At 41.6% G+C, this 23,827-nt stretch overlaps 2 protein-coding genes across 9 annotated transcripts in view; one reads left to right on the top strand and one right to left on the bottom strand.

Moving 5' to 3' along the window:
* The window catches only part of TENM1 (teneurin transmembrane protein 1), a 912,278-nt gene extending 906,384 nt beyond the window's left edge, over window positions 1-5,894 (top strand). For all 8 annotated transcript variants that reach the window (XM_072043002.1, XM_072043001.1, XM_027465532.3 and 5 more), the window contains one exon: window positions 781-5,894. In XM_072043002.1, coding sequence (XP_071899103.1) covers window positions 781-1,539 — 759 coding nt within the window. In that variant the 3' untranslated portion in view covers window positions 1,540-5,894. The remainder of the gene's footprint in view (window positions 1-780) is intronic.
* A 2,746-nt stretch (window positions 5,895-8,640) lies between these two features.
* On the bottom strand, window positions 8,641-23,615 carry SH2D1A (SH2 domain containing 1A). The gene is made up of 5 exons (XM_072043007.1): window positions 23,483-23,615; window positions 12,975-13,134; window positions 11,276-11,339; window positions 9,747-9,882; window positions 8,641-9,429 (listed from the first exon to the last, which is right to left on the bottom strand). Exons 1-5 carry the CDS (start codon window positions 23,541-23,543, stop codon window positions 9,371-9,373), a joined length of 480 nt encoding a protein of 159 aa, XP_071899108.1. The 5' UTR covers window positions 23,544-23,615; the 3' UTR covers window positions 8,641-9,370.
* Window positions 23,616-23,827: the final 212 nt, after the last annotated feature.

The raw sequence follows: 23,827 nt of genomic DNA on the forward strand, positions 1-23,827 counted from the left end.
CCTTCCTCTAATGTAGTCAGGAAAAGGAAGCATAAATAGTTGTGAGTTCACATCAGCAGCGTATAGTGCACTTCTTTTCCCATTCAGAGATGACTACACAGTGTGCAGAGCGCTGGAGAGTCAGAGCTGGTTCCAGATTTAGGAGCATGTCCAGGTGAAATTATCACTGAGATATTAAAGGAGCTATTACAAAGGCACAGGAAGATTATTGTGATAGGTATACTGTAAAAAGACAAATAGACAGTTGGAGGGAGATTTTTTTAGCCACAATGGAGAGGAAGATCTACAGATCTGATGAACTTCCCTTGTTCCTATTGTTCTAGTGTCCTGAGACCTTCACAGCTTGATTTCCTTAAAGAATTGGCTATAAAACTGTTTCTGCTGTTTTACAGAAGACATAATGAGACCTAGTGATTTGCCTAGAATCATGTGAGAGAGTACAGTTTTGAATCAGGTTTCCCCTTGCCTATAAGTTGAAAGTCCAGCCATTAGAGTGACAATTCAAGAAGGGGAGGAAGAAAAAAGGAAGGATAAGAGTGAGAACAGCATTTGTGATAAACATGTTTTCCACTTGTTTTCTAGAAACTAAAGAGTCCAAGAGACAGAAAGTGATAGGTGATTAGAAAGCCTGTGCAAATACCCAGGCTCTGTAGATGCACAAGATGTTTTGTGAAAGAACTGGAGATCCATTTTAAGCAGCTAAGATATTGGTAGGAACTGTGACACACCATGAAGAACTACAAGATTCCTCTCCTGCAAACTTTGTATTTTCTTTTCCAGACTATCCTTGGTATTCAGTGTGAGCTACAAAAACAACTCCGAAACTTTATATCCTTGGATCAACTTCCTATGACACCCAGTTATAGTGATGGCAAGTGCTATGAGAGTGTGAAACAACCAAGGTTTGCAGCTATTCCTTCAGTGTTTGGGAAAGGCATCAAATTTGCTATCAAGGATGGTATAGTGACAGCAGACATTATCGGTGTGGCTAATGAGGACAGCCGGCGCATCGCTGCCATACTCAACAACGCTCACTATCTGGAGAACCTGCACTTCACCATAGAGGGCCGAGATACGCACTACTTTATCAAGTTGGGGTCTCTGGAGGAAGATTTGGCCCTAATTGGCAACACCGGAGGACGACGCATCCTGGAGAATGGCGTCAACGTCACAGTGTCACAGATGACTTCCGTGATCAACGGGAGGACTAGACGCTTCGCTGACATACAGCTCCAGCATGGTGCACTGTGCTTTAATGTTCGGTATGGAACAACAGTAGAAGAAGAAAAGAACCATGTCTTAGAGATAGCCAGGCAGAGAGCTGTGGCTCAGGCCTGGACTAAGGAGCAGAGACGGCTGCAGGAAGGGGAAGAAGGGATTAGGGCATGGACAGACGGAGAGAAACAGCAGCTTCTAAGCACTGGACGGGTACAAGGCTATGATGGATATTTTGTTTTGTCTGTGGAGCAGTATCTTGAACTTTCTGACAGTGCCAATAATATTCACTTTATGAGACAGAGTGAAATAGGCAGAAGGTAACAAAGAAAACCTCTGCCTTTGCGTCACCAAAGACTGCCTGTTTTTAAACGTAAAATGGTTTATTGTATTGGTTTTTCTAGATCAGAACTCTGTATATATAAATATAGAGGAAAAAAAACATATCCAACTGCCTTTAAATGTGACAGAAGATGGTATTTTAATATTGTTCGTTTAACTCTTTGAGAGATGACAGTGGAGATTTTTAGTTCTTGTGTGGCAGTATTCAAACCTTTCAGAAGCAGAGCTAATAGCTGCATGAGAGCACGAACAGCCCGGGGTGAGAGCACGCATCCAAGCAGGGCAGGTGAGAGCGCAGCGTGCTCTGCCTTCTTCTAAAGAAACACCACTTCTTTTCCGTTGCTGTTGATTTAGTAACTCACCAGTTATTTAAAAGGTTACAGAGCCCAATTCTGTAGCCTGTATTTACTGGGTAGTTTTATCCCATTGAGATCTCCCATAGGTTCAAGGGATTGCATACAAAACCCAGACTGTGTATGGAAACTTTGTCATTGCCCATCAACACTGCACATGTCATTTGTCACAGCTGTGATCTAAGGGATTTTCTAACCTGGAAAACCCAACTTTTATTAGACACAGTTTGTAAGTATTTTTATGGATACAGCTTATAGAGGCTGTACCATATGAGCTACGCCTTTGCTAGATCATGGCCACCTCTCATTCAGTCAGTGAAGAAAACCACGTTGCATCTCTGTTCACACACGGGAGCTTCTCTCCTGGTTCCCTTGGTGTGGGGTTGTGCTGGAGTCCAGCAACACAGTGGAGCTGCAGATCCTCCTGGGAGGGGTGCGGGATCACACTGCACCATTGTGGTTCAGCCAGGTACCAGAGATGGCCAAAACAGCCCTGCGAGCACGGTAGTCAACAGGGGTCTCCCCCCTGACATCAGCAGGCTCTGGATTAGGCTTTATCTCAATGCTTTTGGGACAACCTCTGTTATTCAGCTGGGAGGGTTCACGTGTATGCAATCTGTAGCCTTGCAGGATCAGTCCTGCCTGTAGAATTGGGCCAGGACTCTTCTTCTCACAGATCATTTGGAAGTTGTAGTGGTGTTGGGTTTAGGCATCATGTTATTTTCATCTCAAATTGATAATCCCGTTGTATTACTCATTTTGCGGAGTCTCAAGAAGATTGGTGGGTTGGAAGTTGATGAACCTGTGTGGATAGTACATATGTTGATAAACGTAGAACATTTTGGGGATGACTCTTCACTTTTCAGCTCAATATCTAGAGCACATAGAAAAGCATTATATTGCATGGGCAGAAATTTTTATTTCCCAAGGTATCGTGCTGCTGGCACAGTTATTTCATAGCAGAGTAGGTGATCCTTCTTTTCGCTTGTCATTTTTAAAAGACCTGATTAGCTTGGGCGGGGGGCGGGCACATGGGGGGGATAGGTAACCACATTTCCTTTACTGACTTTCCAAGGAAGCTAGAAGTCTTGTTATAGAGCCTGTGTATCCGTAACAGTGATGTTATTGCACATTTCTTGCAAAACAGACTTAGTAAATATATTGAAACAATTTCTGCTCAGATTTCCTGAAGCCAACAAAGTGCTTTCTTTGTCTCCCTTTCTTCCCTTTTTCTTTTTTTTTTTTTTTTCCTTGTTTTTGGGCAGGTGGAGCAGACTGTACCAAAGTTAGGGATGAGCCTGAACTGGAACCTGAGACCTGGATCCTCCAGGACTTGGCCTCAGGTCCCAGCCTCGTGCCTCCAGCATCTCTTCCCTGACTCCCTCTGTTCCCCAAGGGAGCCAGACCAGCTTTGGGGGTCTGGGATATGACTGGGCGAGAGCCAGACCCAAAACCACCTTCTACCCACAGCCAGGGGGGCCTGCGGACCAAAACCTGCACATACATACCTTGCTCAGGCTCATCACTAACAATTGTACAGAATTTGGAGCTGATGACATCCAGTTTTGACAGCTCTGATTGCCACAATTTTCCATAAAAATCATGGAGAATTTGAATACCTCCACACCAGCCTAAAAATGGACCTTAAAATCCTTGAGCCTCTAATATGCTTTTAATTAATGGAAGAATAATTTATTAATTGTATATAGAGTGCATTCATAAACGTGATGATGTATTTTATCACTGATCCAAGATGTCAAATATTAGAGTCTATTTTACTTATATTTTAAGCAATTATACTTTTTTGCAATTCACTAATGACGTATCATTTTCAAACTGCTTTAAATATCCATTATAAACAAATATTTGAAGCTATTAGATTTACCTTGAACTGTGCATTTCTAGTATGTAATACATATTTAGTTAGTTGTGCCTTTAGTTTCTTAAAGTTATATTTGTATTATATGCAGGAAATGCACTTTGTATTACCTACAGCTGTGTTTTTTAATACTGCCTTGATTACTGTTGTTCTCATATTATGCCAAAAGGTCAAAGAGTGAAATGTGTTTGTCTCTGAAAGTCAATTTGGCATTTTTCCAGTTCCTGGGTGGATATTTTTGAACAATATTTCTTACAAGCATATGGATGTCTAAAAAATTACATGATATTACGTGGCCCTGTTACAAAAGAAAAAAGGGCTTTCATCATAACAGTGTCAGTAATTTAGGAAGCTAAAAATAATATTGTGTTGAGATGACAGTACTAAAGAAATTGTATTGATAAATGAGCACTGGAGACTGAAGTCATAGCTCCACGTGGGCCAGCCAGCAGTGAGTCGTGAGAACTGTAACTATAGCAAACAGCTTTGGACCATCTTATTCATGAACAATCTCAGATGGAGGCAGGGAATATTTCAGTCTCCATTTTCTTTTTCTAGTAGTTAGAATAATTTCTGAGTGTTGTTGTTTTGTAGTTTCCCTTTTTTGTTGTTTTCCTTTTTTGTTTGCTTTTTTACTATTATTATTTTGCACTATAGCCTAGAGTCCCAAGTGAGAAAAAGCAAAAAAAAAAAAAAATAATGGCATGCAAATTTGTATTGTTCTTTAGATCAGATAATTTGATGCTAGCATTCTGCACTGCAAACAAGGTTCTGAAAGTGGAAAAAAATAAAATAATGAAATGAAATAAATTAAAATAAAATAACATAACAAAATAAAATAATCACTATTGCACACTATCCTGTAGCAAAGTACCTACCATGAGAAATATATGCTATATTTTTTATGACAGCCAAACCAGTAATGTGTGCAAGTAATGTTTCCTTTGTTTTCATATTTATTTAGCAAGTCTTGAACATTTCAAAGCTATAAATATATATATAGATATATATGTAGAGCATAGCCAAATAAATATATATGAACTGGTCAATGTGCAACTGGGTATACCCATTCTAGCCGTTTAGTTTGGGCTCCTCAAGGTCCTCTCAGTGGTGGCCGCTCCCTGCCCTGCAGTCCCTGCCGATTGTCTCGGGTGGTCGGTGGTGTTGGAAGCCAAGGCACAGATCCCGAGGCAAAAGCATTTAGGCAAAGGAGCTCCTATTTCAGCGGAAGGAAAATGAGATGGGCAGAGTCCTGTTGAGGCATTAGTTTGCTCTGGGGAGCTGCCCAAGGAAGTGGTGCTCGGCTCAGGCTGCCGCAGCCAGCCATAAGGGTTTCCCCAGCAAATGCTGACTGTTACTCAAACCTGTCCTTGACGCAAACCATTACCAGATCAGACGCGTCCCGACCGTAAGGAGAATCGCTTCTCAGCAGAAACAGGGAACGGTGGCGTCCGACGCATGTGGATGTGTCCAGGCATTCATCGCCTGCCATTCTTTGTCTAAGGAAACGTGTTCGACAGTTATTGGTTTTTCCTTAGATCTCGTGGTGGACTTTAGCCTTTTAATAAATGTTAGTATATCAGATTGTGTCCTTGACAATATTTTACTTGTATGAACCATGATAACACATTAAAATCTTCATACTCTTCAGGCGGAAGTGTCAATAAAAGAGAAAGAGAAGCATAGCATACAATATATGTCAAAGTAATGTTATTTTTTCGCTTTCTCATGAACAGTAAAATGTTTACAATGTATGCCAAGATCTTCAGTTTCTGTCTCACACCAGTTCTGATCTTACAGACATTGTGTTATAACAGCCTCAGCCTTGTTGCTAGGAAACAATAGGTCCCAATTTTTTAATTCCTGCTCTAACTCCTGTGCTGAATAGTGACTGGATACTGTACAGGTTTATGTTACATGGCTGCAGTTAAATGGTCTGATACATTTTGTTCTGGGTTTCAGGCCAGAAGCATGCATTTTCTACAAGAACATCCCAGCAACATGCTGTAAATATTAAAAGTTAATATATTATGTGTTGATATTTGAAAAAGAAAGTACTTTGACTATTTCATTTTTAAAAAATAAAGGTGCAAACTGATAACGTGTGACATTGTCTCTGTTGACACCGTGTCATTAAAAAATGTACAGTAAAATAAGGGCTTCAAACAGCATTGCTTGATGTAAAAGCTGCAAGGGTGTTGCCAGCAATATCTAATTATACTTCTGATTCACCAAAGTTCATGCATATAACTCTGATAGCACTACCTGCAAAATCACAGCCTGTTTCTGCATACCATACAGTTTCCTAAACTTGATCAGAGTAAATGTGAGCATCAAAAAAAATGCTGCTCAATGCCTCTGCACTCCCCACAACTGCATGGATAAAGGTGGCAGTGGTGGTAGGGGACAAGCAGCACAGCTGAAGCATCTGCATGTTCAGTAGCTCTGATTTCCTGGCCTCCTTCAAGTAGGTGGTGATGAATGTCTGTGTACGCACATAAGAAAAAATAAATAAATTAAAAATTAAATACATGCAGCCCAGAGGAGGAGAGAGTGAACTGGAGGGGCAGGAGGAGTGTCTAAGGCTAAAGAAAAAGGTACGTGGTGAAAATCAGATTGGAGCAGCTGGGCTGGGTGCTAACCCAGTGTAAGGGCAGTGTTGGATGAGGAGGAAGCAAGGCCGAAGGGCTGCTATAGTAGAAATGGGAAAAAAAAAATAATACCCTGACAATGGTATTGGTTTAGTGCTGCAGGTAGCCTGTCCCTTCCCCAGCCAGGGAGCAGGGGAGGTTCTGGTAGAGGCTGAAGCAGGGGGATCAGCAGCAGCCTGCTGGGATCAGCAGTATCACCTGTGCCAGCCCCCATTGAAGATACCAAACCAGTGGCAGAGGCAGGAGCACAAGGGCTGGACGAGGATAGGGCAGAGTAATGGGGCCGTGTCCCTGTGTCGCGGAGCCCAAAGGGGCTGGCAGGAAGGAAAAAGGTCCTTCAGATGTTTCCAGATTAAATCGTGTCCACAAAATGGGGCGCTGCTTTTTAAAGGACCTGTAGATTTTCATACTAAAGTCAATGAACGAAATCTCGGTATTTTCCATATTACTGTTCTTATAACCAAATGCCAACGCCTTGTCTCATGGGTAGCATGAACTTCTCTGACTGTTTGCACCTTGATTAAGCCTACAGCAATTCCAGGCTCCTGGGAACCCAAAAGAAACAATACAAACAAGCCACTGTCTTAATAATTCACATCAGAAACTGAAACAAAATTCTCAGCTTTAAACAAAAAATGACATCTTCTGGCCTGTTTTATGTAGTATTTTTAAAATAACAATGCACTTCTGGATTCAACCATAGTCAAGACAGTTAGCCTTAGCTCACTGCACCACAGAGCTGCTGTTGTATGGCAGGATTTGCACCACACAGCACCAACAGCCTTGGCTTGTGACATTTCTACAGGAAACAGCCCTTGGGCACAGTGCTTCCCACTGCATTTATCACCATGACAAAATCATCTGCCACTTCCAAGCACTCCTTTCTTGGTTCCTCTGTCCCAGGAGAGGCCAGCCTAAAGCAGGCTGTGTCCTGACACAGCACTTGGAAAGCAAAAGGGCTCTACCAGGAAGCCCACGGGGCACGCACTCTGTTTACACGCCAGCGGGTCAGTTTGCTCCAGGTTTGCAGGAGCACAGAACCAGAGCAGCCACAGACCATCCGCCGCAGGTGTACAGCAAGCCAGGAAACCTTCAAGGCACAGACAAGGAGTAAAACATTCAATCAGCACACCCGACAGAAAACCAGCTGGTGCTGGATGTTGCACTCAGTGCTGGTAATGTTCAGTTCAGAATCTCCATGGCTGACATCTGCTGAATTATGTAACAATATTAAAAAAATATATATATATATGTAACAAGGAGGCACAGTGCAAAACATATACACACACTGTAAAATATGATTTGAAGGGGAGGGGAGGCAGGACATTTCACTACAAATGAAATGTGGCCTTAATTTAGACAGACATTGAGTAATGAACTACAAGCATCACAAATTTGCAACAGCATTGTCCACTGCTTCCTGTTATCACAGGACTCTTTATTTATTGTATTTATTCCCATTGAGGGTTTACAAGGAGCATTTTGTCCTTCAAATGAATGTTTTATTGCTTGCACTTCTGTCTGTCTTTCATACACAGCCATTGTGTATGAACGGGGAAAATAAAAATAAATAATAATAATAAAAAAAACCTTCTCAAATCCAAACATAAATGCTGCATGGAGCAGCCAAACCTTGCTGAATGCCCATGCCAGCAGCCTGTTTAGCTCTTTGCTAATAAGTAAAAACCTTTTTACCTATTAGCACAAGGTTCCAGTCTTCTAAGCTGCACAGAAGAACTTGGAAGTATACACATTAAACATTTATCCAAAGCACCCGATGAGAGGTTATACAATGTTTACAGATGTTGTTTGGTTGTGGTTCTTTTTTTTTTTTTAATATATTTTTGTCATCCATTTGGTTGTGGTTCTTTTTTTTTTTTAATATATTTTTGTCATCCATTTGCAGTCACTGTAGTCTTGTGCTTTGGAAAGAAGTGCAAGAGAATCACACTTTTTGATAGTTAGGACCATTTGAGCTAGTTAAAGCATGACTAACAGCAACACAAACCAAGAGCATTGTAGGACATCAAGTCTGTTCACAAGTGTTTCCTACTGTCTGACAATTCAGGCAGGACACTGAGTTTAAAAGGCAAGTACTCCAATTCTGCAAGCTAACAAGTGCTGTGGCTGTAAACCTTTCCCACAGGAGCTCAGCAGCAGCAGCATACAAACACACACAATGTGGAAAGAAACAACAATATCATTCAAAAATAATTTATTTTTTAAAAATTATATGCAGTAGGTGGTTTTTTTTTCAAGTACAGAGAATATCTAAAAACCAAAGAATTATGTTCTTCACTAATTGTTCTCATCTACTCAGCACATTGCTAAAGCTTTCAAGTGTCTTCACAAACTATAAATTTTGTATATGGAGGCAGTGCTGGTTGGTTCGGGTGATTTACAGAGTGCCCGGTAAGATGGGAGAAGTGGGGATCCTCCTGGGGCCACATCTAGAATATTGTTGGCCTTGTATGAATGATAGTCACACAGACAGCAAGTCTGTGTTCAAGGCAAGGACACCTCAATATAAACCATTTTTCTAAGCCTACAGAAGGGCTGTTGCCCAGTTTTGCATAAATTTCAACCAGAACAAACCACAGAAGAGTCCAAATTCAAGTCATGTAAAACAGAGGAAATAATCTTGAGGTGAGAAAATATTTTGCACTTAGGATTACAAAGAGAAAAAAAAAAAGATATGACACCATTTAGTAGTTGATTCTTTTGTCTTCTCTCTTTAAAAAAAAAGAAAAAGAAAAAAATAATAATTCAAAACATTCTGAAACCAAAAACTTCTAAACCTTGAGATAGAAATACTATGAAACACATTTCTGCAAATGTTACAGGAAAACTCACAGAGTTGTATTTACTATCGTATAGCTTGTTCTGTTCTAGAGCACGGACTAGAGGCAGCACTGGAAGGTACAGTCATGTCACTCTGGGAAATGGCTTCGTGCTGGCTGCAGGTAGAAGTCACGGCTGTCATTTCTCCCTAAAGAAAAATAATCACAAAAATACAGAAGGATGAACATTGCAAGAAAAAGGACAGAGCAGATGAACCATCCCTACAAGAGCCACAGTGGTGGGGACGGCAGGTAGCCACCTCCTGAGTATCACTCAAGAATACATACACCAGGAATACATATTAAAAAACAACTTTCTCATCACACTGACAGCCCCTAATAAGTCACATTTTTGGCAGTGCCCTGGTGCTGGCTCGTTTAGGCTAACGCTGCAAACAGGCCCAAGACCTCCATCCCCACCATAAAGGGCCCTGCTCAGCTGAGTCTCCCTACACCCCATGGGTACCTGGGGGACATGCAACATTTGCATGGTTGATGACGGGGTGCTGCAGGGGTGTGATGATGCCTTGGTTAGGTTTCTGGAAGGCTGAAATGAGGTTGTGCACTTTCCGAAAGAGCCGCCGGTGGACCCCAGGCGCCGTCTGTGAAGCCAAAGGCAAGAGATGAGGGGACGCCGGTGCTCAGGGTCCTGATGCAGAACGTTTGTCCTCAGAAATGCAACTACATCCAGGGACTGAGCCAGCCCTTCCCTCCGCCCCCTCCACCTGCCAGTTTAAAGCAAGTTAATGAGCTGTGGGTGCTCTCCTCCCACCCCAGTGCACAGTGGCCTCCCCACACCAGGAGAGGTTTCACGCTGTGGAGGTAGGAGGCTGGGAGAGGGATAATTTCCTAATCACCACAACAAGACAAACCCAGAGCCTGTGGTGCTTGTTAGGCACATTTCTGGACACCTGTGTTGTGAAACACAGATAAAGTTTTCCTCAACACAACCAGGAAAAGCCTAAGACCCATGTGCAGAAAGCCAATAGAGGTCATGGGAGGAGCTGTAGCAGGCTTAACACTAGACACTGCAGTGACAGGGCCACGCCGCAGCCCTGCCCAGGGAACTCCCTCAGCAGTCAGAGGACCCTGGGGGTCCCAGCACCTGTCTGGGCACCAATGCTTGTCCCAGCCCTCCTGGGCAGCACAAACCCTCAGGGTTTGCTCCCAAGGCCTTACAGGAATAAATGAGTGAAATCTTCCTCACGCCGCTTCCAATGGTGAGGCGGATCATTAGGTACTCTGCAGTAATGTGAGTTGGTTTTATTCCCTGACCTGATTTTGAGTAACACCAGAGCACTACAGCCACTTCTGTTATCACAATGGCCAAGGCATTATGCCTGTCTAGCAACTTTTTATGTTTGCATATTGGTGTTCATTAAGGTGCAAACAGAAATATAATTATAGAGTAATACGCTGACTACATACAAAGAACAAGACTTTCATAAAAGAAATAAAGCCAGCATCCAGATTCCAACAACCTCAATTGTTCTCTGTATTACAAATAGTGTCACGCTGCACCTGCACAACCAGTATGTGTGAAAACAGAATTTGTAACAAGTTTTGGCTACCATATATACCATACTGCACCTTTGATAAATTAATCTGAAGATAAATTAAGTTTAAAACACTGTGCATTGAAAACTATTTCTTTAAATATGCTGGTGTTCATGGTATGTGAGATAGAAAGGAATTGAATACTGCTTGTGCTTGTCAAATTATAAAAACACAATATTTTTGCAATTTAAAATGATGCAAAATAATGCACTAATGCATTATGCAATAGCTGAAATGTAAGAGGGAATTAATTTATGAGTTCAAAATTGTCAGAAGTGGCACCAAGACATCTTAGTGATGGGCTCATTCAAGATCATTACCTTCAATGAAAATCAGAGTTTGCAGAAACATGAATAATTTGAATATATTTCATTCAATCAATACTAATACTAAACAGGATAGAGAAGTTTTTTGGAAGAGAAAAAGAGAAGTACACACCTCAGCACTCCAGGACCCAGTTTCTGTCTTGGACACTCTGTAGGTATAAACGTAACCCTGATGCCTGTGGAAAAAAAAAAAAAAAAAAAAAAAAAAAAAAAAACAACAGATATTTATTACTCATTTCTACTGCTAGGTTTCACTCTAGTAGAGGGAATTGGTTCATCTGCTGACCTTTCTTTAACAGTAAGCTCACCCATAAACATTCTAGGCCAATAGAAAATTGAGACACAGACCAGAAACGATCTTCAGCCCACTGGTGTTTTTTGGTTTTTGTTTTTTGGATGAGGGAATTGGTCTGTCTCAGATCTATTTTAGCAATCTTCAGTTATTCCAAGTTAAGTGACAATGCTCTGATTCCTGCCTCAGTGTTTTTATTTATATTATTTTTTTCAGTGACCTCCTTTTACGGACAAACACCAGGCATACTTTGCCTGGAAAAAAGAAAATGTGTATTATTGGCACATAATCTTGCTGGTCTATGATTTATTTAAACGCAGATGTTCCCAGAAGCAATAGCATGACTGTAACTTATTTGGAAAGCTAGAACCACAAAATCCAGGTAAATTACTTTTTGCCTTATGAGTACATTCCTAATTCTCAAACACTGACAAAAGAGTTTTATAAGAGTGTGAAATCTTCTGTATTTTCAAATCTAATTTGACTCCTTCGAGAATAAGGAGTCGTACATTAACAGAATAAGGCATACCGACATCCAGCCACAGTCCTGCTTCTTTTAAAAACTCAATACAGTGAATAATTTACATGGTAGATTATTATATATCCAAAATTTAACTTGGAAGCAGAGAAAACTGATGGTAGTTCCAAAATTAGTTTAGATGCTATCAGATAAAAAAGACCATGTGTTATATTACATAGATTTACACGAATATACAGCAGGATTTTAGGGACTGTTCACTATTTCAGTATAAGTTCTTATTCTTTAGGAAAAAAAAAAAAAAAGAAAAAGAAAGAAAAAAGAAAAAAACTACATTTCTTTCCAATTATACACAGTATTGTAGTAGTTATTACAAAATAGCAGAAACCATCAATGACACAGATACCGTATGATTGTAATTACTTACACTCCATGTCATGGCTCCTGGATAAATTCTTGTTAAAAAGTCATTAAAGCAACCTCTGCAAAGCAATCTCTGGTATAATTTACCTGAGCGGGAAGCTGTTAACAGTTGTCACACTGCTATAACCCCATAAAGCAGGAGCGAAAATCCCTTCCCTGTCATGATTTGTGAGCTCTCCCCACCACCGCTCAACTCCTGGCACGATGACATTCGGAGGCATGTGACGTGCTGCCACTCCCTCCCATCGGGGCTGCTGCGGGGGCAAGCTCCCCGTACACCAACGGAGGTGCCAGCCTCCTCCAGGTGCAACCACATCACCACCTCACGCACCAATTCATCTTGCGTCCCCACAGACATGGCTTTCTGCCTGTTGCCATGTGGACCTTAAAGGTGGCTGGCTGTGCTCGCCTGTTGGGAACCGATGGAAGAAAACAGCTTCCTCTGCTTCCCCCAGCAAGCCCAGTTGCTTCAGCCCTTTGGGGACTTTTGGAGGGGCCCAAAAAGAGTCCTTGGTGTGAAAAACCCACTGGGGTTGCAAAATGAGGGAAGGATACAGAAGGACGGCACTGCTTGCCCATCTGTCCCATGGCACTGTAGCTACCCTGGTCAGGCCTCACCTCAAGTACTGGGTCCAGTTCTGGGCTTCCCAGTACAAAAAAGACAGGGATCTCCTGGGCAGTCCAGCGGAGGGCCACAAAGATGATACGGGGCCTGGAGCATCTCCCCTATGAGGAGAGGCTGAGAGACCTGGGTCTGTTGAACCTTGAGAAAAGAAGACTGAGAGGGGGATTTTATCAATGTTTATAAATACCTTAAGTGTGGGAAACAAAAGGATATTGCCAACCTCATTTCAGTGGCTTGTGGGGACAAGACAAGGGGTAATGGCCACAAGACAGAGCGCAGGAAGTTCTGCACCAACATGGAAAATAACTTCACGGTGAGGGTGACGGAGCACTGGAACAGGCTGCCCAGGCAGGCTGTGGAGTCTCCTTCTCTGGAGATATTCAAGGCCCATCTGGACGCCTACCTGGGCAACCTGCTGTAGGGAACCTGCTTTAGCAGGGGGGTTGGACATGATGATCTCTTGAGGTCCCTTCCAACCCGTACAATTCTGGGATTTCAGTCTCCCATTTTAGACAACTTTGTACTATCATGTCCTTTCTTAAAACCTCCAGGAGCCTATGTAGTCAGTGTTTCAAGAGCAGCCCTATCTGTCTGAAAATGACAAGGGTCTTTCCTTCATCTGGGCACAGAAATCACCAGCCAAGCTGTGGTTACTGAAACTAGGATTTTACAGCCCACAGGGTGCTGGAAAATACCAGAGGCACCTTGGCATTTTGTCCCTTCTCTCTGAAGCAGCTATCTGACCAGCTCCACAATTTTTCTTTCAATCCTCAAAACAAGCAGGATCAGTTTGTAAAAAATCTAAACCTCACTCTCTTGCCTCCTGTTTTTGATAATACTCTGCATATTACCAGGCCTTGTTCTTGGTTGTCCTGAGGCCTGCCAAATGGCCTGCCAATTGGCCTGCCAATCTCTTTAAAATCTGATTTTTCCAGAAATGGCTCAGTTGTCCAGAAAGCTGCCATCTGTTGTTTCTTTCATTATTTTCTCTTCCTATGAGACTGCATAACTTGAATTGGTTGAGAGGTTGGGGTGCTGCCCTGACTCTGAAATGTCTGATGGCTTTCAGCACTCTGCCAAGTGGGTTTGGTAAGCCAGACAAACTGAAAAATAAAGGCCAGATTAAGTAATATTCAGGACAAAGATGGGTGATATGCATATAGGTATACAATAGATACCTATCGTGTATAAAAAGAGTTCCAACTATAAAATAACTCAGTTAAGCCCAGAGAACACTCAAAGGATATCTCAGATAAAAGCCCCTGAGATACAGAGAAAGGAGCAAGACTTTGGGAACATGGAAGTACTGAGCACCGCATGGAGTATGGGAGGGGTATGACATTCCTATCACAGCCTTGCAAGCACAAGTGGGAGCTCTGCACTCATCTGGCAAATCTGCATTTTTTCCCAGAAGAGGAAATAATGTGAGGCATGAAGGAGGGTTACTGAACTTAAGATGAAAAACACAATGTTATCATCTGTTGGCTCTGAAGCCATCAGCAAACAAAGCCAGAACAGAACAGAACAGTGATGTCCCAGGCCCACCACCTACCACGCCTGCTTTCTCTGAGGAAATGCACAAAGGATGCGTTTTGTAAAGAACATGAACAGCTAGATTTTCCCATTTTGCTACTTTCCATTGGTGTCTTTCTTTCCACAAAATGAGTTGCAGCTCTTCTGATAAGTACTCTCCTAACGAATGTGATCTTATCAAAACTTGCTGTTAAGCAGCAGGAACTTACTTCATTACCACTTCAAGGTGCTTTCTACCTTCCACGCATAAGCAAGCGCACAAGCGAGCATCATGATTTTGGCATACCAAGTTCTTTTCAGTGTTACATGGGCACAGCCTCCTGCAAGAAAGCTTTTTATGATTTAAATTACCCAACTTTTACTGAGATCAGTGTGGGATGAAGGCAGATCGAGCTGTTTTTCTTAAAAACAAAAATTAAACATCAAAATTAAAACTGAGGTTGTGTAGAACACTGCCTCCAAATAGCAAAATACATCAGGAAAAAGTATTTACTGGAGCTTAGACAGAAGAAAATCCCCAGCCACCATTAGGAGACAGCTCCGTTTTCTTTATTTTAGTCAATTCATGACACAAATAAAGGCTTCTAGTGTGACACAATGTTCCTGTATGTGGTGTGGGGACTAGCTATAACCAAAAGCCAGGTATTGGGTGACACCAGTCATGTGGGGCCTCTCACACAGACCTCCTTTGAGGTCATTGCCTGGTCAGATGCAGGCCAGATCCACCTCAACCTGAGTATAGTGACCTAAACTTGTCTCCTTGCTGGAGAAAATCAACAAGAGGTGGACAGATGTAATTGAGAGAAGGATTTCAGAGAGCACTCTCACAGCGACACTTGCTTCCTGGCATTTCTTGGACGATGAGCATCTCCTTACAGCCAGGAAAGATCCAGCAGAAGGCTTCCCACATCCCTTCACTCGGCCCAAGGACTGCCACAAGCCTCACTCACAATTGCAAAGCTTCTCCTATGAGCCAGTGAAGTCCAAGAGATGGGAGCAATCATGAATTAATAGCATGATGAATGGGGCCCCATAGATTCTTGGTCAAAGGCAAAAAATGCCAAAATGGTGATGAAGGCAAGAAGAAAACATCAATTGCTATGAAAGTAATATTGGATAGCACTGAGGAAACAGTGCTTTGGTCACCACTAATGACTTTTTTGACTTCATTTAACATTTTTCTTCTTTCCCCATGTGTAATACCCGCGGGGAACTCTTCTATCACTGTCCCCATTGCAATACCATAACTGGGAAAACTTTGTCAAAGGAAATTCTCAAAAAAGTTGCTGTTGCAGGAAACAGTCCATTTTGTATGATAGCTTTCTTCTTCATAGCTAGATAATTCCTCCCAAAGAGCTACAAAGGCATCATTCACAGATGACATACTGAGACAGCATCTGTCTACCTGTCCTCTCCACTCCTCCTTTTCAACTGTGATCAGACTTGTTAAAGCAGCATTTGCTTTAACAGGTGAATAATTACAATCTTCTGTACCATGGAAATAGCCAGAGGTTATTAGCTGCATGCTGCAGCTTAAAATTAACCATGACATTTCAGCTGCATGGTGTATTTTAAAATCATTTCCAAATGTTTTGTGTCTCAGTTGGGAAATTTTATTAAACTAATTTGTATTCATTTCTGGTTCCAAAATGGATCAAATATAAAGGGAGAAAGACAGAGAGACAGGGGAAAGCCATGTCAGCAATAAATGGCATCAATTTCTCCCTCTTCATATAACTTATTCTGATGTCTTTGCACTGTACTAGTCAACTCCTCTTACCTGACGCATTTGTGTCTTGGACTTACCTGAGAATTTCCCTTTATGAAATTGGTTAGGGACAAGCCAGTGGTGTAGTTTATGAACAGAGGTCCAGAGCATTACATACTGCCCAAGCTCAGCTTATAACTTTGTTATAACTTTGTCACATCTCAGCCGTTTAAGCTGAAATTTTGTGTCTGGGGTGTTTGCCTTAGCCTTCTCTAAGGTACAGAGAATAGTGAAGTGCCAGTAAAGGCAACATGGTAGGAGAAACAATGCTTCACGGAAGGAAAGATGGGGAGCTGCCTCTGTGCAAGCTGGACAGGGAAATAGCATTGAAAACTGAAGTCCTGGGAGAGTCCATCTGAGTAAGGAAGAGGGTAAAGGGAGGTGAAGCCTCAGGGGACTTTAACTAGGAGATGCATAAAAAGCCAGAGGTGAGAAGGGGTGAAGACAGGTGATTTGGAAGCAAAAGAATAAACAAGGGAACAGCCCTCAGCAATGCAATAGGCCATACAGCTGAATTCTGGGTATTATCAAAATGCTTTCCTGTCAGCTTCACACTGCGAACCCAAAGGGTACTGCAGCCCTTAGCATCCTGTGTCACATTTTCTCATGTGTGAAACAGAGTTAACAAACTCTTCATCTCACAAATTGAGATATTGTTTACACACCACATCATACTATGGAGATGAATGCTGCAAGAGAGCCCATGGGGGAATTACTACTCCTGTATTCAGAGCAGGATTTCAGTGGCACATAGCAAACAGCATGCAAGAGCCTGAGAGGGTCTGGCTATGGCTGTTTCTGCCTCACCCAAAGGATTTGGGCTGCAGATCTGCTCCTGAATTCCTGCTTGGAGGGACCAAGCCCAGGCAGGTGGTCCCTTCCCAGGGAGCAACCCTGGTGTGGGCACATGGCCGATGGGAGTAGCTGCGGAGGTGGGAGCCCATGCTCCCACCAAGCTGCACGGCTTCCCTACTGTGGTGGTGGCAGCAGCCACTGAGAAGGCAAAACAGTTGAAGCCAGACATCCACTTAAAGTGCTTTCTTTTTCCTCTTTTAATTACTATGTTTCTGCTTGGTTTATGAATCACAGAAAGACCAAAGGGTCTTGTTAGTTAATGTAGAAGAAAATTCTGTTTAAACTTGTAGCTCCTCAGTCTGTCCTGGAATTTGCATTTTCTGGTTGACAAGCGGCTTGGTTCCTGCCTTATTTAGGTTTCAGATGCACAATCAAGGTACAGAAACTTAGCAATTACCACCCATCAGCTAACCCAAGCTGAAGAAATAGCATTCGCCTTGAGATGATATGCAAGACACAAGCTCTATGTCAGCAAGAGTGAATGAAATAGCTTAAATCAGTGTTTACATGGTCCGAAAAGTCTGACAGAGTTACTAGAGCTTAACTCACAGTAGCACTCTATACACACCTACCTGAGTTTACACTTCTGATTCCCCTACCAATGCTTTTCTGGTATTTACCCATGATACTGAATCTGCTACTAGGGTGAGCTACCATGATGCTAGGGCATGATAAAGAAACGCATTCTTTTGATTTTCTGTTCTGAAGTTAACAGCCTGAACAGACATGTCAAGTGTTGTGAAATGCCTGCGAGTTTGTGTATACGCAGTTTTCTGTGGAAGATTGTCAGCATCTTCACCTTTCACTACTGACAATCGGCAGAAGAGCTGCTGATTTTCCTACTGGGAGAGTGTGCAGCCTTGCTGAGCAGGTAAGATGCTCTGGTAGAAGCTGGTCCAGCCAAAAGCAATGCCTCAAACAGGAAAATGCCTTGAAATTTGGAAATAAAATAAGAATTAATTCAAATCTGAGACAGTAAAAGGAAGGAGCTTATTTTATGGTGAGCCATTAGCTAAGCTTCATGAATAATTATGTCCTCCAGAATAGTACCTCACAAGGCAAAAAAAAAAAAAAAAAAAAAAAAAATCATGATAAAATGTTGTCTGGTGAAAATTCTTTCATTTTAGACCAAGCTCACAAGAACTGCAATAGATAAAACACTGTCGATAGCACTGCAAATGATAGTTTCATATTTCTACAAAATACTTCTGGGTTTGCTTGGGAGTGATTCAGTGTAGCTCATTATTAGATTTCCAGTTTCTCTCCAAGCAAGGTAGGCACAGTTCTGACCATAAAATCCCTGGACCTGAAATCACTGCTTGAACTAAATCCTCAAAACTCAGTCCTGGAAAATCAAGGTAGAACTAATCTAGGTTTTTTCATCTAACAATTTTACTCACTCTGTCATTTATGGATTGGTTAGCATAGTGACTACCCACCCTCCAGGCTGTATACCTTTCTAAAATCTTTCCAGGAAAATCAGTGGAATACCTGAAGGCCTTTAGACAGGTTTTTCTTGGCAAAGATGAAGCTCACTCTGATGAGCAGGTAGCTGAAATACCTCCACTGTGCTGTAAAAGATTTTTTTTCAAAGCTGAAAATAGTGCACAGTATTTACACCACCAACCTTGAATTGGGAGGCTACTTCTCGGATAGAAGCTTTTGTTCCAAATAACATTTTAAATGATGATGATTATTATGTGCAATGTTATAATAAATGCAATTATTCTGCCACTTCTATCAAACATATTACATGGGAAACAAAAGAAATGCTAAGTCGAAGCTGACTCGTGATCCTGTACCACACCTTTGTGTTGTACACCTGATACATCTGCTGCATCAGAAAATTTCAGCACGTTGCCTGAACTTGTGCACTGCGGTTATGGTGACAGAAAAAATAGCTTATGTAAAAGTCTGATGGGACTGCAGCCTATCCCCACTGCCATTACCGTTGCTTCAAGAGCTCTAAATAGTTTTCAATTCCAGATTTTGATTATTCCCTGCAAATTGAATGCAGCACAGCACATGAATGGCTGATTTCAAACAAACGATCTGAACATACAGTTTGACAAGTATGTCATGTTTAGCTGAACATTCACTGAGAAATATTAAAGGGTCTGAAACAACTACTAAAATGCCAAGAATGCTCAAGTATATGAATCTTAAGACCCAAACTACAACTGCTTTATCTTTACCAATTCAGGCATGAGCTGCTTGTTTCTGCATGTGCCCTCATATATCTGTAAAGGAAAGTGGTGCTTTTGGCACTCTCAGGCATTTATTCATAAATTTTTCATGCACAGTTTAAGAGGCTGCTTCCCAACCTAGCCCCTGTTATCTTGTCCTGTGTCCCCCATTGACTTCATTAGGAGCAACATGCACAAAGGATTTCTGAGGGTGCTGAAAACATTAAGGGGGATATTGAGCAACAAGAAAAATGTACCAGTAAAGAAAGCTTCCCATAACAATTGTACGCTGTTATTAAAACCTCAGAGTGCTAAATATAGCATGATTACAGGTAAAATGTGCACTTTTAAAAAAATAAAAATAAAAAAAAATACACATTTCTTCTATCCCTGTTCTCAGGAACAGCAAAAATCTTCTTTCTATTCTAAACAACTCTAAACGAATTTCAGAAAATGATCCTGCTCCTCTGTTGACACTCTCAAACACTAATGAGTGACATCTTTAAAGTATGTATTATCTATTTAATAATGGTATCCATACCACAAAGATCTTGGAAGTGTCTTGCCAAAAAAGCATTGCCAAAGGCTGCAGGCAGCATTTTTGTTTGCAAGAGCCCCGGGGGACCCTAGCCCAAATCAAAACCCTTCTGTGCTTCCATGCATAGTTTAACTGTGGTCTTAAAATATTTCTGAAAGTGGGTTCTTTGTGTTTTGCCACAGCCACACCAAAAACTGTTCTCTCTTTGAAGGCTAGCAGGCACACCGTGACTTGGGGCAGTAGAAAGCAGCACTCAAGGAAGATAAAGAATACTTCAGGAGAAACAAAGAAGAGAGAAAGCAGTTTTCCATATAAATGCGCTGACAACAGGGGCCTGGCTGCCACAGTTACCCATCTCTATAGGTCAGGTTTTGTGCTACCACCTGTCTCTTTTATGTAAAATCAGTGTCAGTAGCAAGGGATTCCTGAAGTCTTTGACTCTTCTCCCTTTTAAAGGTCAGGGCTCCACTTTTTAATTGAAAAGGCAAAAGGCAAGTGAACCTGCCTGTGAACACCACTGCCCTTATTACATGCGTTAGGAGGCTCAAAGACTGCCAAAATACTTTAGAGCTTTCTAGTAGTGCCCAGTGGGGGCTGGCATCACAAACTTACACCATCTTTCAGAAAGGGGAGGCATTGTTTGAACCACAGCAATGCAGAGACAATCACAGGACTTTCTAAATGCTGTACCTGGAGCTGGGCATGCAGGGCAACCACCTCCATCGTTCAAGCTGATCAAGTATTGTCATCCAAAATTTATTTTCTCATTATTGGAACTGTGATTTCAGTTTTGTCAAGTCCTTTCTCCCTTCCCCATGGTAAAAATAAAATAATGAAATAAAATTAATAAAATAAAATAAAATAAAATAAAATAAAATAAAATAAAATAAAATAAAATAAAATAAAATAAAATAAAATAAAATAAAATCCCTAAGATGGTTGGGGTCTGGGGAGCAGGGGCTTCTTAGATTTGTTTTGTCTTACTTCTCCAGGGAAGTGCAGGGAGAGGTGAAAGAAGACAGACTGAAAGCATTTTGGTTTTGGAAAGTGGGAACAGTTTTCTCTTTTTCTGTTCTACAAACAATAGAAACATCACTGTCAGTATGAAACATTTTCACTGCTGTTAGAAATTTTCACTGGGAAGATATTAATTTTTTTGTTTAGCTGTGATACTTTTTGCAATACATCTAGTGGTTCACCAGGCTTGTTTCTCAGGCTTCAAAAATTGCTTCAGTACTTCCAGTAAACACGTTTTGCCGAGACTTGATATACCTAGGTATTTCTAGAGTGATCATCAGCATAGATTCTGAACAGAAATGTAAATTGCTGAACTATTTTGTTATTCCTCATAATTTCTGTTATCTATTAGGAAGTATGAAAAAGCAAAGAAGTACTTAACGCTTTTTTCTGTTTTCTTTTCTTTTTAATAAACAGTGAATACAGCAACTGCTTGTTTCCTTCTTTGTTTTTACCAAAGCTCTCATGCGCATACGTGCTCATCACCTGTTTCATCTCTGTGCATGCTGTTCAGACTTGAATTTGGAGGATTTGGTCAATTGCCAACACCAGGCTTAGCACCCTCCACTGAATACATATCTACATGCCTTCTGTATTTGCTCCTCCAGACTCTCTACCGAAGTGCTTTGCTTTAGTAAATTTGCCTGTTAAAGCACTTCTGTAGTTTATGGCACACATTTCTCTAAGCTGTCATTGCTATCTCCAGTGTGAGACCATTTCCTGATATTTTTATGATACCTGTCTTCAAAGTTATTGTGTGATACGTTGCTTACTGCATCCACTATTTCTTACATAATACTCTAAACTGAAATATTAGGAAGTGTTCAAGCCAAGGCTTAACTCTACCATTTTTCAGCCACCTTACTGTCCATATTAGATCATATTCATTGTAATATTTTTCATTTATTCTTTTTTTAATCTGGATTTATCCAAGATGATATTGAAAATTTCCATCATAAAAAATTTATATAAAAAAATTTAAAAAGTTTTACATTCCAGAAGAAACCTGCATAGCATTCATCAGTAATATTTTTTGCTTTTCCCCTTTTCTTAGCATATACATGTTTGAATGTGACATAACATGAAGACAGGAGTGGTCCATAATTTCCAGAAACAGCTAGGTTGGTCTTTTTTCTTTTTTCTCCAAAGCTTGCTGTAGTTAGCAATCCTTTCTGTTCTTCCTATTTTCATTATATATATATGTTTATATATATATATATATATATATAATTTCATTCATGAAATTTCTTCCTAAAGATATTAATTACCATTAACATGGCAAAAATTTCTAACCGATTGCACACAATTGAAAAACATTGTTATATACTTACAGCCTGATTTAGACTAATGGTGGATTTAATTTTAGGATTCTCTATTTTATGCAGCATTGTAACATTCTGCCTGACCCTTTCTCTAATGCCTTGGTGTTTTACCTGCACTGACTGACTTCTGAGTGTTAAAGGAGATATATCACCATTTCCTCTGATGGTTATTTAAAACAGATTCTGCTTTTATTGCCTATTGCCATCACTGGAATCATAGCACTACTTACCTCTTGCTCTGTCTATTGCATTTTCATTTAACTCGAGATGCTTCTTATGTCCCATTTTTCAGCTAGCTGTTAAGGGCTGAGGTATTTGTTAGCAGACGCACCTCTCTTGGTTCACCTGATTTCATGAGAAGAAAGAATACATCTTCTTCCATGAAGACTTTCCACTAAAAGAAGGTAGTGTATTTTTGGATTGTGTATTACCTTCTTGCATCTCTCCATTTACTGCTCTACAACAGGGGAATAATAATGCTCACCCAGGGCTTAATTGCATATTGTTGGAAATGTATTCAAGACCTTTGGGGAAAACCTCACTTAGGACTCTTCCTCTGCTTTTTTCACAAGTACCGAAGTACCCTCTCTCTTTGCTTGCCACTAGCTATTTTCTTTCTGGCCTTAACACAGTTTTCTCTTGCTTTTCTTCTCCTACTAAAGCAACACTCATCAGTCCATGCAGGCCTGGCAGACATCTTTCTTCTGTTGGTGCTATGGTACTTTGTTGTATAGAAGTCTCTCTCAGGACTTCTCATTCCTCTGCCTATGCCAAACGTAGGGTAATTAAAATGCCTCATTAAAATGAGGTTCTGTGACTTTACAGAACCCAGTTCTCTTGAGCAAACCTCTCTATCCCCACTCTGACAGACCATCCCATTAAATATTTTACCTTTTCATCCTATATGTTGAAACATTGCCGCTTCGTATTTCGCACACTTTAAAGGTAATTCACTCCAAGCCCAATGGCTCGTGGGACACCCAGCCTGACCAAGAGGATCCCAAAGCAAAGGCACACTCTGCATGACAAAACACTTTGCGCTGCCCTCCCCAATAAGTGGTGATGCTGGCAATGCTATGGGTGCACCCATGAGCGCACTGGAGGAGCAGAAGACAGCAGTCACAAAGACGAGCTGCTCAGCCCTTCATGGCACCTCACCCACCCTTCCATGTTCAGACACTGTTCAGACTCACAACACGGGACCATGCCACGCCAAGTTTGCCCAGGTTAGGATCCGCAGTGTCCCCACCACCCCTACCACTGCCCGTCCGCCCACACTCACAGCACGCAGAGGCAGTAGACCCCCGGGATGCTCTCACTGTCCCGCAGCAGGTAGCTGCCATCAGTGCCTGCCGCCAGAAGCAGCTTCTCCCCGGCCTCACGGCTGATGCCCCCGTGGTAGATGGGCAGTGCCTCCATGGCAGGGCCGGCTCTCCCTGTGCCTCAGCTGGCTCCTTCGCTGCACGCTCCCCTCCACCACGCCAGCCGGGTGGCAGATGTAAACAGGATGTGTTCACACTTCTGCAGCCTCTGCACTGGGTGAGATAGCTCTGAGGGAAGAGTGAGGAACGAACACATTGTCTTTTCTTTCTGTCGGTGTGTTGTTGTGTGTTTTTTTTTTTCTTTC

The sequence above is a fragment of the Anas platyrhynchos genome, chromosome 10, assembly GCF_047663525.1.
Source record: "Anas platyrhynchos isolate ZD024472 breed Pekin duck chromosome 10, IASCAAS_PekinDuck_T2T, whole genome shotgun sequence".
Lineage (NCBI taxonomy): Eukaryota > Metazoa > Chordata > Aves > Anseriformes > Anatidae > Anas > Anas platyrhynchos.

What these genes read in the sequence shown, in the direction of transcription:
- SH2D1A (XM_072043007.1), bottom strand. Translation starts at nt 23,543, where the DNA reads ATGGCAGCTACCTGCTGCGGGACAGTGAGAGCATCCCGGGGGTCTACT. An exon ending in AACTGGACCCAGTACTTGAG is followed by an intron (nt 11,340 to 12,974) that starts GTGAGGCCTGAC and finishes TTTTTTCCACAG; the next exon opens with GCATCAGGGTTACGTTTATA. An exon ending in AAATGTTGCATGTCCCCCAG is followed by an intron (nt 9,430 to 9,746) that starts GTACCCATGGGG and finishes ATTTTTCTTTAG; the next exon opens with GGAGAAATGACAGCCGTGAC.